The 13,309-nt window shown below is 33.2% G+C and overlaps 1 protein-coding gene across 1 annotated transcript in view; it reads left to right on the forward strand.

Annotated features, from left to right (window-relative positions):
• Positions 1–2,647, forward strand: part of LOC119836604 (UDP-glucosyltransferase 2-like) — a 14,114-nt gene extending 11,467 nt beyond the window's left edge. The window contains exons 5-6 of the mRNA XM_038361985.1: positions 509–688; positions 2,519–2,647. Of these exons, the coding sequence (XP_038217913.1) occupies positions 509–688; positions 2,519–2,647 (309 nt within the window). The remainder of the gene's footprint in view (positions 1–508; positions 689–2,518) is intronic.
• The last annotated feature ends 10,662 nt before the right edge of the window (positions 2,648–13,309 follow it).

Below are 13,309 nucleotides of genomic sequence, written 5' to 3' on the forward strand. Positions count from 1 at the left end.
ACATAATTTAGTTGGTATTTATTTTACTATATTCAAATCCTAAGTCTCCTTTATATATTTGAAATTAATATTAAATTTAATTTATATGTATATATATATAGAATGTTGTACGTATTTGTGTATGTGTATATGTAAATATTATATTATGTATATGTTGTACGTTGTTTTCCTATTTTGTTTCTCGACCCGCCAGCACTCTATTAATGCTTGTTACCTTTTACCCGGGTTGCCTGGAAGAGATCACTTCTGAGTGATAAGGCCGCCCAACAAATTGTACTCTTTCTTTTGTACTTGTTACTAATATATATATATTCAAGTTCACTGTACAATTATTTGTTAAATAGTAATAAATAAAAATAAAATAAATATTGTAATAATTATTTTGTAAATCTTCGAAATTAGAAATTTATAATAAAAATTGTTATTTCTTATATTTTGTAATTCACATTTAAAAATTGTGGAAAATACAAACACTAAACCACAGAATAATAAGTAAAAACGTATTCTTTATTATTCCAGCTATAAAGATAATATTATGAGACTTCGTTCTATTATGAGAGACCAGCCCGAGAGCGCCCTGGAGCGCGCCGTGTGGTGGACGGAGTACGTGCTGCGGCACGGAGGGGCGAAGCACCTGCGGTCCCCCGCTGCCAACATGTCCTGGACTGAGTACTATGAGATTGAATTTGTATTTAAGTTACTTTGTTTAGTCATTGCGATCCTGTTTACAATTCTATTAAGCTTATATCTTCTTTATGTTTATGTGTTTCGGCAAAATCCCAAAGTGAAAAATAAGACATCGTAAATATTAGAATGTAGAAAAATAATATGTGTAGAAAAATAAAAATATATAGTTAATTTTAAAAATAAGTGTTATTTGTTTTCGCTTCTTTTTCACCTTGTTACCTATGTAAATATAAAAAATATTGCGTAACGTGATTATAACTGAACTTACTTGATTTTTACCATAATTTCATGGGCTTATCTTATTAGTTTTGTTAGACAATATCCGAACTAAGTATACAAATCATGAATGATATAGAATAATGAAATAAGCTAAAGAACAGTTTTATTTCTTGCATTGACTGTATACTTTTATTTTGGATGAAACTAGCTTCTAGAATTTTCCGGAATTATCTCTGGAATAGATACAGTTTTACGTGTCACCGTCTATATATCTGAGCATGTGTAACATCACTACTGCTTTAAACGGTGAAGGAAAACATCGTGAGATAACCGGCATGTCTAAGAATCAAAAGTTCGACGACATGTGACATCTGCCAACCCGCACTTGGCCAGTGTGCTGGATTATGGCCTAAACCCTCACAGGAGGCCTGTGTCTCAGAAGTGGGAACATATATGATCTGATGATGATGATGATGATGATGTGTCACCGTAAAATTGTAATTTCTCGAAAAATTGTGATCCGTAGAAACTACACAGAAATCAGACAAGCCATGACATCGAACTTATAACGTCCTTCTTTTCGCGTCAGTATAACATAAAATATAAATGTGTATAATATAGATTTAAAAAATAAAAACAAATGACTGAATTCCACAAAAAATTTTGTATATAATTATTATAGCGCTCAACTCATCGATTTGAAATCAGTGCCAATCAAGCCAAGGCAGTAGATAATTATATAGTAAGGATAGTATCTATCTATTAACTGCTACCGTAAGACTTGGCGTAAAGACAAGACAGACAGACAGATTTTCTTCAGACTTATAATATTCGTCGTTATTTCTCTTAATCATATCATATTTTAAATTGTTTATTAAACTCAGCAATATACGAACTCATTATACCAAAGCATGAATTATCTATATTTAATCTTAAACAAAATTAAAAAGCGTGACCTGTCGACGTCAATTCTTTATCAACTTTATTTACATCCATCCTACTTCCTACTATTATTATTATCCTACTAATCCTACTAATATTATAAATGCGAAAGTTTGTAAGGATGTGTTTGTTGCTCTTTCATGCAAAAACTGCTGAACTGATTGCAATGAAATTTGGTACGTAGACAGCTGGATAACTGGAATAACACACAGGCAACTTTTTATCCCGATACTCCTACGGGATACGGACTTACGCGGGAGAAACCGCGGTGAACCAACGAACTGTCTTCTGTGGGGTCTGGTATTTACCTGATGCGAGCAGGCCCAATTCGTGCTGACGCGCGCTCAACTACCGCATAAGGAACATAATGAATTAAAAGATTATATAATAGATTTTCCAAAGAAGTTTTATTTCAGCATATAAGTTTCATTTGTGAACTTTATTTTTCAATTTGCTTAATTATTGATCATCACGGACTTCAAGAAATGTTTCACGAAAAAAAAAACAATATGATAAGAGGAACAACCCAATTGCTTCAACGGTGCGTAGATTATTATTTCAATTTGTTACGCTCCCGTGTAAATAAACGTATGAACTCATATCCTTTGAAGAAATCGATTTCTTCGCTTGCACTATGCACGCGCGTATAAATTATTTAAACCCACTTCAGAATACAGAAATACAGCAACAAGAATTTGCGCACACCAAGTTAATACTCATTTTTATTTCACTTCGCGTATCTCAAGCCCCAGCTATCGTTAAGCAAGGATTCCGTAAATCGTCGCGAGTCTCCGAGTAGAATAATCGTATTTTCGCTTCATTTGCTCGCCGGCGCCGTAATTTGCTATCACGGCCAGACCTGACACGGTGTTTTGAACAAGCCCGATTTTCCAAGCGAACTAGTTGACATCTATTAGCTGTGGATTATATTCTGGCTTAAATACTTTTCCAGTTTTACCCTAGCCAGTTCATTCCTTCATTCTTATGGTCAATGCTTTCGCTATTAGAAATTCGGTTATTCCTTGCAATGTATGTAGGCGGTGGTCATTGCTTACCAGGCGGACCACTACCTAAACTCAGCTCGAAGTCGAGGACAAACTATTGCCTTCATAAGAGAGCAAACCAGATAATACCACATGTAGCATATAAAACAGATTTCATTGTTTTTCTCGCTTAGATATTAACAACACTTAGGTTGACTAGTACTAGGAATGTAAACTATACTGGGAGGTATCGCGACAAAGCATCCATTCGAGAAATCTGCATTGTAAAATGGATAAATTAATCTCTCTAATCTAGATATATAAAAATGATTACCTAGTTCCCTTGGTCATAGCATCACAAGTGAACTGCTGGATTATAATATGTTTCGTTTGTTAGTATCAATAGAAATATGTTATAGAAGAAAGTTCGAGAAAATATTGAAATGTGTTTGAAAGTTTACTCAATGACAGGATAACGTCTCTATTAAAAACGGTTCGCGGTTCAAACGGTTTGCTAGTCCGATATACATGAAGTGTACCATCGCAATACGTGAAGCGCATTATAAAATACACATGAAGACGACTCACTGCGTTTATAGATAGAATCATACATGTGTAATTTCACGCACCTAGATATAATGCAATATCGTATTAGGTATATACATATTTTTCTCTTTTATTTTTCATTTTGTTTTTCTTTATTTGGGACCAAAACAGTTTTACATTAAAATGAACAAAGGACTTAAACAATTAAATTCATAAATGTACAACCCAGGTCATTATCCACATATAAAACTACACATACAATAAAATTTAGAATACACAATATCTATAAGGAAAATGAAATTTCACGCACCTTTGAATTATATCTTATAATGTTTTATCGTATCTATAAGGAAAATTATATTTAATTAGATTAGAGATAAACAAGCAGATGTTGTATGTCGTTCGCTTTATTCTAATCTCCCTTTATTAAACGTATCTTATCTGTATCATAATGAAAAAATATGGCAATAAGATATTATAAAGACAATTTTACAGGCGATATAATATTGAAGAGGAATACTAATAAAATGCAATGGTGGGCCAGTGGTGACTTCTTCGCTCGGACTTCAATTCGATAAGTCGAGGTTCGAGACCCAGCGAGCGTGAAGGAAATAAATGATTTTTCAATTTATCTGCACGTGTGGATAACATCACCACTACTCGAATCGGTGCAGGAAAACGTCGTGAGGTAACCGGCATGTCCGAGAATTAAAAATTTGACGACATGTGACATCTGTCAACCGCACTTGGCCAGCGTGGTGGATTATGGCCTGAACCCTCTTAGAATTCCTGTGTTCCAGCAGTGGAAACATATATGGGCTGATGGTGCTGATTATATAAAATATATTATATTGGTCTGTAGTATGATGACTAGATTACGATGAAAAAGTATAGTTTAAAATATGATAGTCACATAGATATGAATTAATGAAATGAAAAATGCTTTACTGTACACCATAAATTATATAATTACAAAATACAGAAGTTAATTTAAAATTTACACAGGATGATCTTATCGCTATAAGCGATCTCGCACAATATTTGTAATTTAGAGTACAAATTGTGTATTAATAAGTAGATTATGATTTTCAAATGTAAGTCGCAGTAATACAATAAATTATTAATAACCTATTATCATAACGGCGTGAATATAATTTACCGTTCACTATATTCAGTTACTATACGATTCAACTACGAATAGGAATGTCAATGACCTTGATGTGTCAATTTCGTCACATATGTCATTTGAAAACTATAGATATACATAGAAATTCCATTTGAATGTATGTAGTAATGGTTAAGTTTGGCTGAGTTTTGTATCAAATTTAAATACTAACTTTATTTAATTCGTTTGTAATAATAGGTACCTATGTCGTCACAACATGGCGCAGAATCAGTCCTATTCTTATATGAATATCATAGTACATTTTGTTATTTCCTCAAATTCAAAACAAAACTAACACATAGAAAATCACACGTGCATGGTAAAGAAATATGCACTCACATTCGAAAAAACACCAACTACTTCCATCCAAGTCGGCCACAGAAAGATACGCCTCAAAGTACCTTTACCGGTGTACCTCCGAAACGGTTTACGCAATACACTGAAACTAAATACAATTTCGGATAAACCCCGAAGAAAATTAAGTTCCACACCGATGGCTCTAAAAGCGCTTTCACTCACAATGGCTTGTGAAGCTAAGTGTGTGCGTATGAAAAATTACTTTTTCCCATGATTTAATAATAATCTATAATCTGACACGTGAATTGGTGCTGTAAATTCGTGATAAAAGAAAAAATAGCAACTGCAGAGTTTCTTGCCGACTCTTCTCTGTAGAAACTGCCTTCCGAACCGGTGGTAAATGTTATAACCTCAGAATATGACACTTCAAAAGTACTTCTGTAGTAGGTCTAGTTGAATGACTAAATGTTTGAGTTTGAGTTTTGAGTTTGATAGAGAACATTTGTTAACTCATATATTTGGAGTTGGCTCCACTTACTGCTCTAATTTATACACGGAGACCCGTATCCTTTCCTTATCCTATCCCTTCCTTTGTTCTCTTAAGCGTGGTCCAATGAAATAAGGAGTGAGGGCCTGGTGACCTAAAAGAACACAGGTTATCCAGTTACCAAGTTTAGGTACCAGTCTCACACTTAATTTATTGTAGAAGTCAAATGTACTTATTTACTTTTCTATTGTAAATGTAAGTTATGTGAAATTAAACTCATTCTTTTTCTTTATCTAGTGTCATTCTAAAATTGGCTCTGTGTGTTGGTTGGCGATGAATTTTTATAGGGGTTATGACGTTGCAAACTTTATGCCTGTACAAATGTTGATGGGCGATGGTAGCGTTTACCATTAGGCGATCCACCAACTGCTTTACCGACGACAACATAAAAGTACCTTTGATATAATTACATACGACCTTTTATATCTCCTTCATATTTTTTTCTACGAAGAAGGTCACCAGCGTGCCTGAGGTGGAGCAAGTCCAATTTCTATAATGTGATCAAATAATAACAATTCCCTATCAATCACAAAATCAATCACGCCAATCGGTTGAAAAACCATCGAGTTGACACTGATAGGAATTTAATTCTGAAGAGTAATCATAGTACTACAGCTACTTTTCTCAAAAGAGTTTCTCCTTCGATTATATCACTCATAATTTTAAATTATGTAGGTATATTTTTCGGACTAAGAACTAACTTAACAAAAACCAACATAATTTATTATAAAGCTTCATGCTCAAAATTCTCAGAATCCTGCTTTGATCTGAGTGAAGATCCGCAGGGATAATCTTATGAGAGGTAAAGATAGCATAAATAGACAGTACATATGAATATGTTGGTATTTTTAGAACGAAGTTCATAATACTATTACTGTACATATAAATCAACATTTCCCAGCAACTCCGTGCGCATATTTATTAAAAAATTCAATTTCATGCCCCAAATATGGCTTCATTTAATGTTATACTAACAATTTATCATACTCTAAGCTATATATTATATGGTAGAGTTTATTCGAGTATCTGTTAAATAATATTCTCATTCAAGCCAACGAATTAAAAACTAATTGATAATTCTTTAAAGACCAGAAAAAAATCCATCATTTGGTGATTCGAATCCACGTCCTGCGTCTGTGGCAACAATTGACATTTCGGCAACTTATGATTAGGATGAAGAAATTCGATTGCTGAGGTAGGCTTCGAATCTATAGCAATCGAATTTCTTCGAGTCTTTGCGTTTCATGTACCTAAGGTTCTACTTCCCTGTCTATTATTTATTCGTTTTATAATTTTATTGCTCTAAAAACGAAAACCTAAATCAGTTCAGCTGCTCTTGAGATACATTCTTCGGTCTCGATAACATGTATTCTCGGTCTACTTAACATGTATTTCGTAAGCATTAAAACAGAAACTACCCGCAAATGAAAGCGGTAAAACATCATAAATGCTAGGAAGTAGTAAAATCTAAAATTCTCAGTACAATGTCCTGCGGGAATGAAACTAAATCTCGATACAGTCGGGCATTGAAGACCGATTACTTGCTTATTCCTGGAGATAAACTCAGCTAAATTGAATTTGGGAGTTAATCCATGTGTTACTAGAGAATTATTCTAAGGAAAAAAAGGTTATTGCAGAAATAAAACGTGTTACTGAATTAAGTCTTTGTATACTAATAATGTCTTTTTAACTTTTAGAATGTTATACAACATTTTAAATTCTAGAATGCTACGAAAATTTCTTAATTATCGTGCCGGTTAGAATCTAAATTTGAATAAATATTTTCCTCAAGTTTGCTTAAAGCCATGCAGAACTCAAATAAACCGTTGAAATTATGTTGGCTTCAAAATAGTGTCCAACTTCTACGTAAATTTAAAAATAACTCAGACGCGAAAGTTGAAACTTACTCAGAATTCAGCCAGTGTTATCTTAGTAATGCCCAATAAAAAGTATTTTACGAAGTCGACTTCAGGGGAGATAAGGTAACGAGGCACTTGTGACGTCACGCGAAACTTTCCCCTGAACATAGCATTATACATATTTCATTTTAAAACCGTACGCCTGGTAAATTGAAATCCAGACGAATCTCATTAAACTACTGCCTCAGTTTTATATCAAAGCCATAACTTCCTTCTGCACATAATTTAGAGGTTCTATTTAAACAAGCGAACAAACAACCTCCCTGACGCATCTAATTATTAATCTAAGAGACCGTATAAGGTCGCCCTTTATCGACCTGACGACATTGAGACATTGTAAGTAATTATATTAATTAACGCTTATGATAGCTTGCCTATAGAAATTTTTCATGGTTATTTTATAAATTACCCACTCTAATGATGACTAAATAAGTTTGGATTTAAACAAAGAGAATAAACCTCTTTGTAGGCTTGTCTAAAAATCATAGAAATTGATTTACCCATAAACTGAAGTTGTTAACAAAAACATATACATCCGTAATCATCATAAATAATTCACAATCGGAACCAGGATCGAAATTAGCATTGGAAGTTTCATATATGGTGAAATTTCTTTGACAATATCTATGAAACGCATAAAGTCGTGCTCGCGGAGCGAAGTTTGTCAATACATATTTGTTTTGGGTTTTTTAAAGCGTATGGTATGGTCGTGATATTAAAAATATAACTCTTGTGGTTCACTAGAATTTACGTTGTTTTTCATTCAAAAGCGGACGTGTTCTATTAAATAATACATAAGTAAGTGAAGTTCCCTACTGGGGTATGGGGCAGATGATGTACATCTGTTTCACTTATCCATTTTCTTAACGGATAAGTAGGTGATCAGTCTTCCGTGAATTGCACCCAGGATCCCTCGGTTCTACGTTCACGCATTAGCCACTGTACCAAGGAGGCGGTCGAAAACAATGCATAGCTGGTAGAATAAAAGAAAAACTTATAATTACTTATTAGCTAAATGAGAGACTTTATTGGCATTATCCATAAAACATTCATAACCTAGTTATTATTTGTTGCCCGCAGCTTCGCCCGCGTGGTAAAAATAAATTTTAAAGTTACATACATTCATCCATACATTACGTCTACTAGTAGTAGACGTAATGTAGTCATTACGCTCAATTTATCACAATTATATCTTAGCCGATACCTATATTATAATGGTGATCTGCATGCCAAATCGGCCCAGAAGCTTGCGTTGGCTTTGCGTTGATAGATTAGTCAGTTAGTCACCTTTGAGTTTTACATATTACTAGCTGCGCCCCGCGGTTTCACCCGCGTAAGTCCGTATCCCGTAGTAATATCGGGATAAAAATTGCCTATATGTTATTCCAGTAGTCCAGCTGTCTACGTACCAGATTTTATTGCAATCGGTTCAGTAGTTTTTGCGTGAAAGAGCAACAAACACACACATATCCTTACAAAGTTTCGCACTTATAATATTAAGTGAAAATGTTTGAAAAATTAAGATATTTTATTAATATTCGAAGTATTATTAAAGCATGAAAATGTAAAACAAAACTTAAATACTATTGTCATACAATACAAAAGCAAATATTCTAGGATTTTTTTTACACCTCCAACCTATCTCTCAATGAATTTAGATGTGATTTTTATTGTGGGTATTATGTAATACTCACTTAAATTACATATACATTCTGTTTCAATGACATAAGTCTTTACTGACGACGTCGCAGGCAACAGTTAATTCATGGAATGATCACAATGTGTTTTCATTGGGACCATTCTATACCCTCTAGAGATTTGCGTATTACATTATACGTATCAAAGGAACGATAACTACCACAAATTCCACTTTGTTAAGAGATTTCCCATGTAATTCCCATCTGTTTCGTTGATCGATTTTCTTTATGGTCTAGTTGGTGACTAATCTTGTATGAGGACACTATTATAAGTCCGCATGTGAGATCAAATCTTAATAAAAACTTTGTGTTTATTATTATTAGGCATGTGGCTTTTGAGTTTGTATGAAAAATGTTATGAAATTCACACAAAGGAATGTATTTGAAATCCAATGTATAATTTAATATGTGAATTCGAAACAACTGCACTTTCTTGTCCTCAATTATTAAAAATTAAAATTACGCGGTTTATTAAAAGTGTTAAAACATATAGGGACTTCAATAAGAAATTTTTAAAGAAAAGAATTAATAAGGTAACCTCTGACTTTAGGAAAAGGCTTTGCCACGATTCGATTTTTTCTCTATTCTTTAAAAAAATCTTTTAATATATAAAGCATTTTAATGCTATAAAACTAAACATTAAATACCGACTTAGATTACATTTTTTTACCTCGCTATCCTATCCGTATTTTTATTTGTCGGCATTTTTCAATTGACAATAATAAATTTGTCTATTCAGAGTCCATTAGTTAATTTTATAGTAAAAAAAAACAAATCAAGAAACTTTCGTAGAAGGAAATGCATTAAATTAATGAATCTCCATCGGGAACACAGGGATTTCAAAATATTACGGTTTTGTTTATTTAATTCGCGTTATTCCTTCAGTGAGGAACCACTTGACCATTTTGCATGATATTTGCTTCGAAGTTGTTTGAGACCCAAGAACGGATATAGGACAGTATTATCCTGGAAATCTCCCAAAAATTATACGGAATATCCCTGGAATATCTATTATATACACAAACTGTCTGTGATAAACGCAACGTACACCTGCGCCCAGGGATTTCAAAATCAATACCTTGTTAAAAAGGATGAATCATAGCTGTAATGCCTCGCCCATTGTTATGGTAATCTTGTAGCTCTTATTATTGCCAATTATTTATTCGAAAATCCAATACATGTTTTACGGCAAAAATTTCGTCACGTTATATTTACGTAATAACGATTTCATTATTTTGTTGTGGTATATATAATGTTTTAGATAGATAGATAGATAGATAGATAGATAGATAGATAGATAGATAGATAGATAGGTAGATAGATAGATAACTGTTTATTTGCACCAATACAAAAGGACAAATACAAAAAGGACACAAACACACGACACAATTACGTACAAATAGGCGGCCTTATCGCTAAGGTAGCGATCTCTTCCAGGCAACCATAGATCGAGGATTAAAGTATACGACTAATAAGAGGTTGATGGTGCACAACACCAGAAATGTTTTACTCTCTCTTCTCTTCTCATAACTTCGCATGGACGTTGAAATCGGTCGAGTGTGAGTCATAGCTGACGGTTCCATACAAATATGGTAAAGAGAAACGGCAAACAGGTGGTCTCCATCCTTAACCACTAGCATTTCAATTTAGTAATCTGCTTAACCTCGATACTGTCTATTGGGGTTCATGAGATACCAATTAGGAAAATATGAGCCTGATGGCAGAATAGTATAGGACCCCGTTTTTTTCTTTTGGTTGCATAATGCTGTAAAACTATCAGGTATTTAAAAAAATAATTTCCTTCTAACTCCTTTCATTCTAACCTTAACGCTGTACATACCAAATTGTACAGCCGATGAGTTTATTTCGAATGCATTGAATTCTTTAATTTAAAATATATAATAAACTTGCGCCCCGCGGTTTCACCCACGTAAGTCCGTATCCTGTAGGAATATCGGGATAAAAAGATCTCTGTATGTTATTTCACTTGGCCAGCTGTCTACGTACCAAATTTCATTGCAATCGGTTTAATAGTTTTTGCGTGAAAGAGCAACAAACACACACACATCCTTATAAACTTTCGCACTTATAATATTAGTAGAAAGTAGAATAGTAGGATAGCGTAAAATGTTGATGATCATTGCCTACATTTATCAAAGTCTCCTCCAATCTTATAAGTCGGAATAAACATTCATTTTGAGAGAAGATGGAGATGCGTGGATCAGTGGTTTTCATACAAACAAGCTAAAGCAAGATTACTCTAAAAAAAAGTCCAAAAAGTCCGACTCGTGAAGGATTTGAACCTCCGCCCTCCGATGATCAAGATTATTCTATATCGGTGCTCTAACCTACTGAGCTAACGAGCCTTGAGCGGCAATTGTGAAATTATCCATCAATACCCACTACTGCTTTGAATAAGGAAAAATGAACTTTATTTAATTAGCACAGAACTTACATTTGAATATATTATCTGTCTGGCGAGTATAAAAATAGTGTAGCTTTGAATGAGTAGTTTGTGACATCATATTATTATTGATATACTAGCTGCACCTCGCGGTTTCACCCGCGTAAATCTGTATACCGTAGGAATATCGGGATAAAAGGTTGCCCATGTGTTATTCCAGTTGTCCAGCTATCTACGTACCAAATTTCATTGCAATCGGCACAGTAGTTTTTGGGTGAAAGAGTAACAAACATACACATACTAATACATCCATCCGCACAAGCTTTAGTATATGTAGTATTAGTAGGAAGTAGGATATGATATTCTTGCTAAAATAAATCGATGGCTGCTTATTATCGGTATTTTTACCGGTAATATAGCTTTTTTGGCCACTTCTGTTTTACTAGATATTGCACTGTATTGTTTTCTATTGTATTGTTTATATAAATGAAAATAATAAATGCAACTGAAGTATTCTAACACGATTCGTATGTACAGTATATGTATATGTATGAAACTATGTATATACATAGTAAGAAATACCACAGATAACTATGTCATACGAACAAATGCAAATGTATTATCTCTTTGTAATATGAATATAACAACTTTTTACTAAATATTAAGCAAATTATGTAAAAAGCTGTTATTTAAATATTACATTACGAAGATTATAATAATGAACTAACAAATATCCTATACATTTTTATTTGACAAATTTTGTCTGCGGATTTCTAAAAAAAAATATTATATAGTACTAAGATAATAATAAATGATGAAAAAAGACCCATGTAAAACTTTTCACTCTATTTGACAAAAAATAATTTTGTGTTCGACTCGTGAAGGATTTGAACCTCCGCCCTCCGATGATCAAGATTATTCTATATCGGTGCTCTAACCTACTGAGCTAACGAGTCTTGACCACATGTTGCGAAATTTGCCATCCGTTTCCAAGTGTAATTGCATAGAACAAGAGAAAATGCGCTGTATTGCATTGACACAGAGGTTACATTTACTAGAATTTTGTACTAAATTGTGATAGATGACGTCACTACTGTATGATTCAGAAATAATCAACCTTGGAGGTGTAGTGAGTGAATTATGACGTCATTCTATTTTTAATAATAATAATAAATAATAAAATCGTTTATTTAGCAAAAGTGTTTTGTTTACTGGTTGCACAGATGTTTGTAATTCTCGTACGTAAAAACACCTGAATGGATTTTAATAAAACTTTACAATAATATAGCTTATATATTTATACTTGCTATTGCCAGTGGGTTCGTCGGCGGGTGAAACCTCGCGGCGCAGCTAGTGAAATATAATATAATTGGATAACATTTTTAATTGACAAACATAAAACATATTAACAATTTCATCTTTTATTGTAATTTCCAATAGAAATCGTGTAGTATTAACCTCCTCTACTCGTCATAAGTGTAATAAAATAAAAAAGAATATAGCTTATAAGGTAATAAAGTAGGGATTATATTAATGAAAGAATTTTTAAATTGGTCCAGTAGGTAGTTTTGAGTTTATTCATTACAAACAAACAAAAATAATTTCTAATTGGGCCGTATCCGCCCATATGTTTTAAATTAACAGCACAGATAACGAATTTCCTTTTCCCGCCTTTCTTGCTTTCAAAGAAGGTTGGTATCCACCAGAGTACAATTAAAAACTTCCTTGTTACAATGGTACGACAAAAGCCGCAATTAAGTAATATATCCTGAGTTCGACTATCAGTGAAGGCTTTTTGATAAGAGAACTGTAAGGTAATTACACTTCATAATATAATAATATATTATAATAGTTAAAAAAAAATAAAAAACACACTTGTATCATATTTTGCAAATTGAAAAAT

This window comes from Zerene cesonia, chromosome 25, assembly GCF_012273895.1.
Source record: "Zerene cesonia ecotype Mississippi chromosome 25, Zerene_cesonia_1.1, whole genome shotgun sequence".
Classification (NCBI taxonomy): domain Eukaryota; kingdom Metazoa; phylum Arthropoda; class Insecta; order Lepidoptera; family Pieridae; genus Zerene; species Zerene cesonia.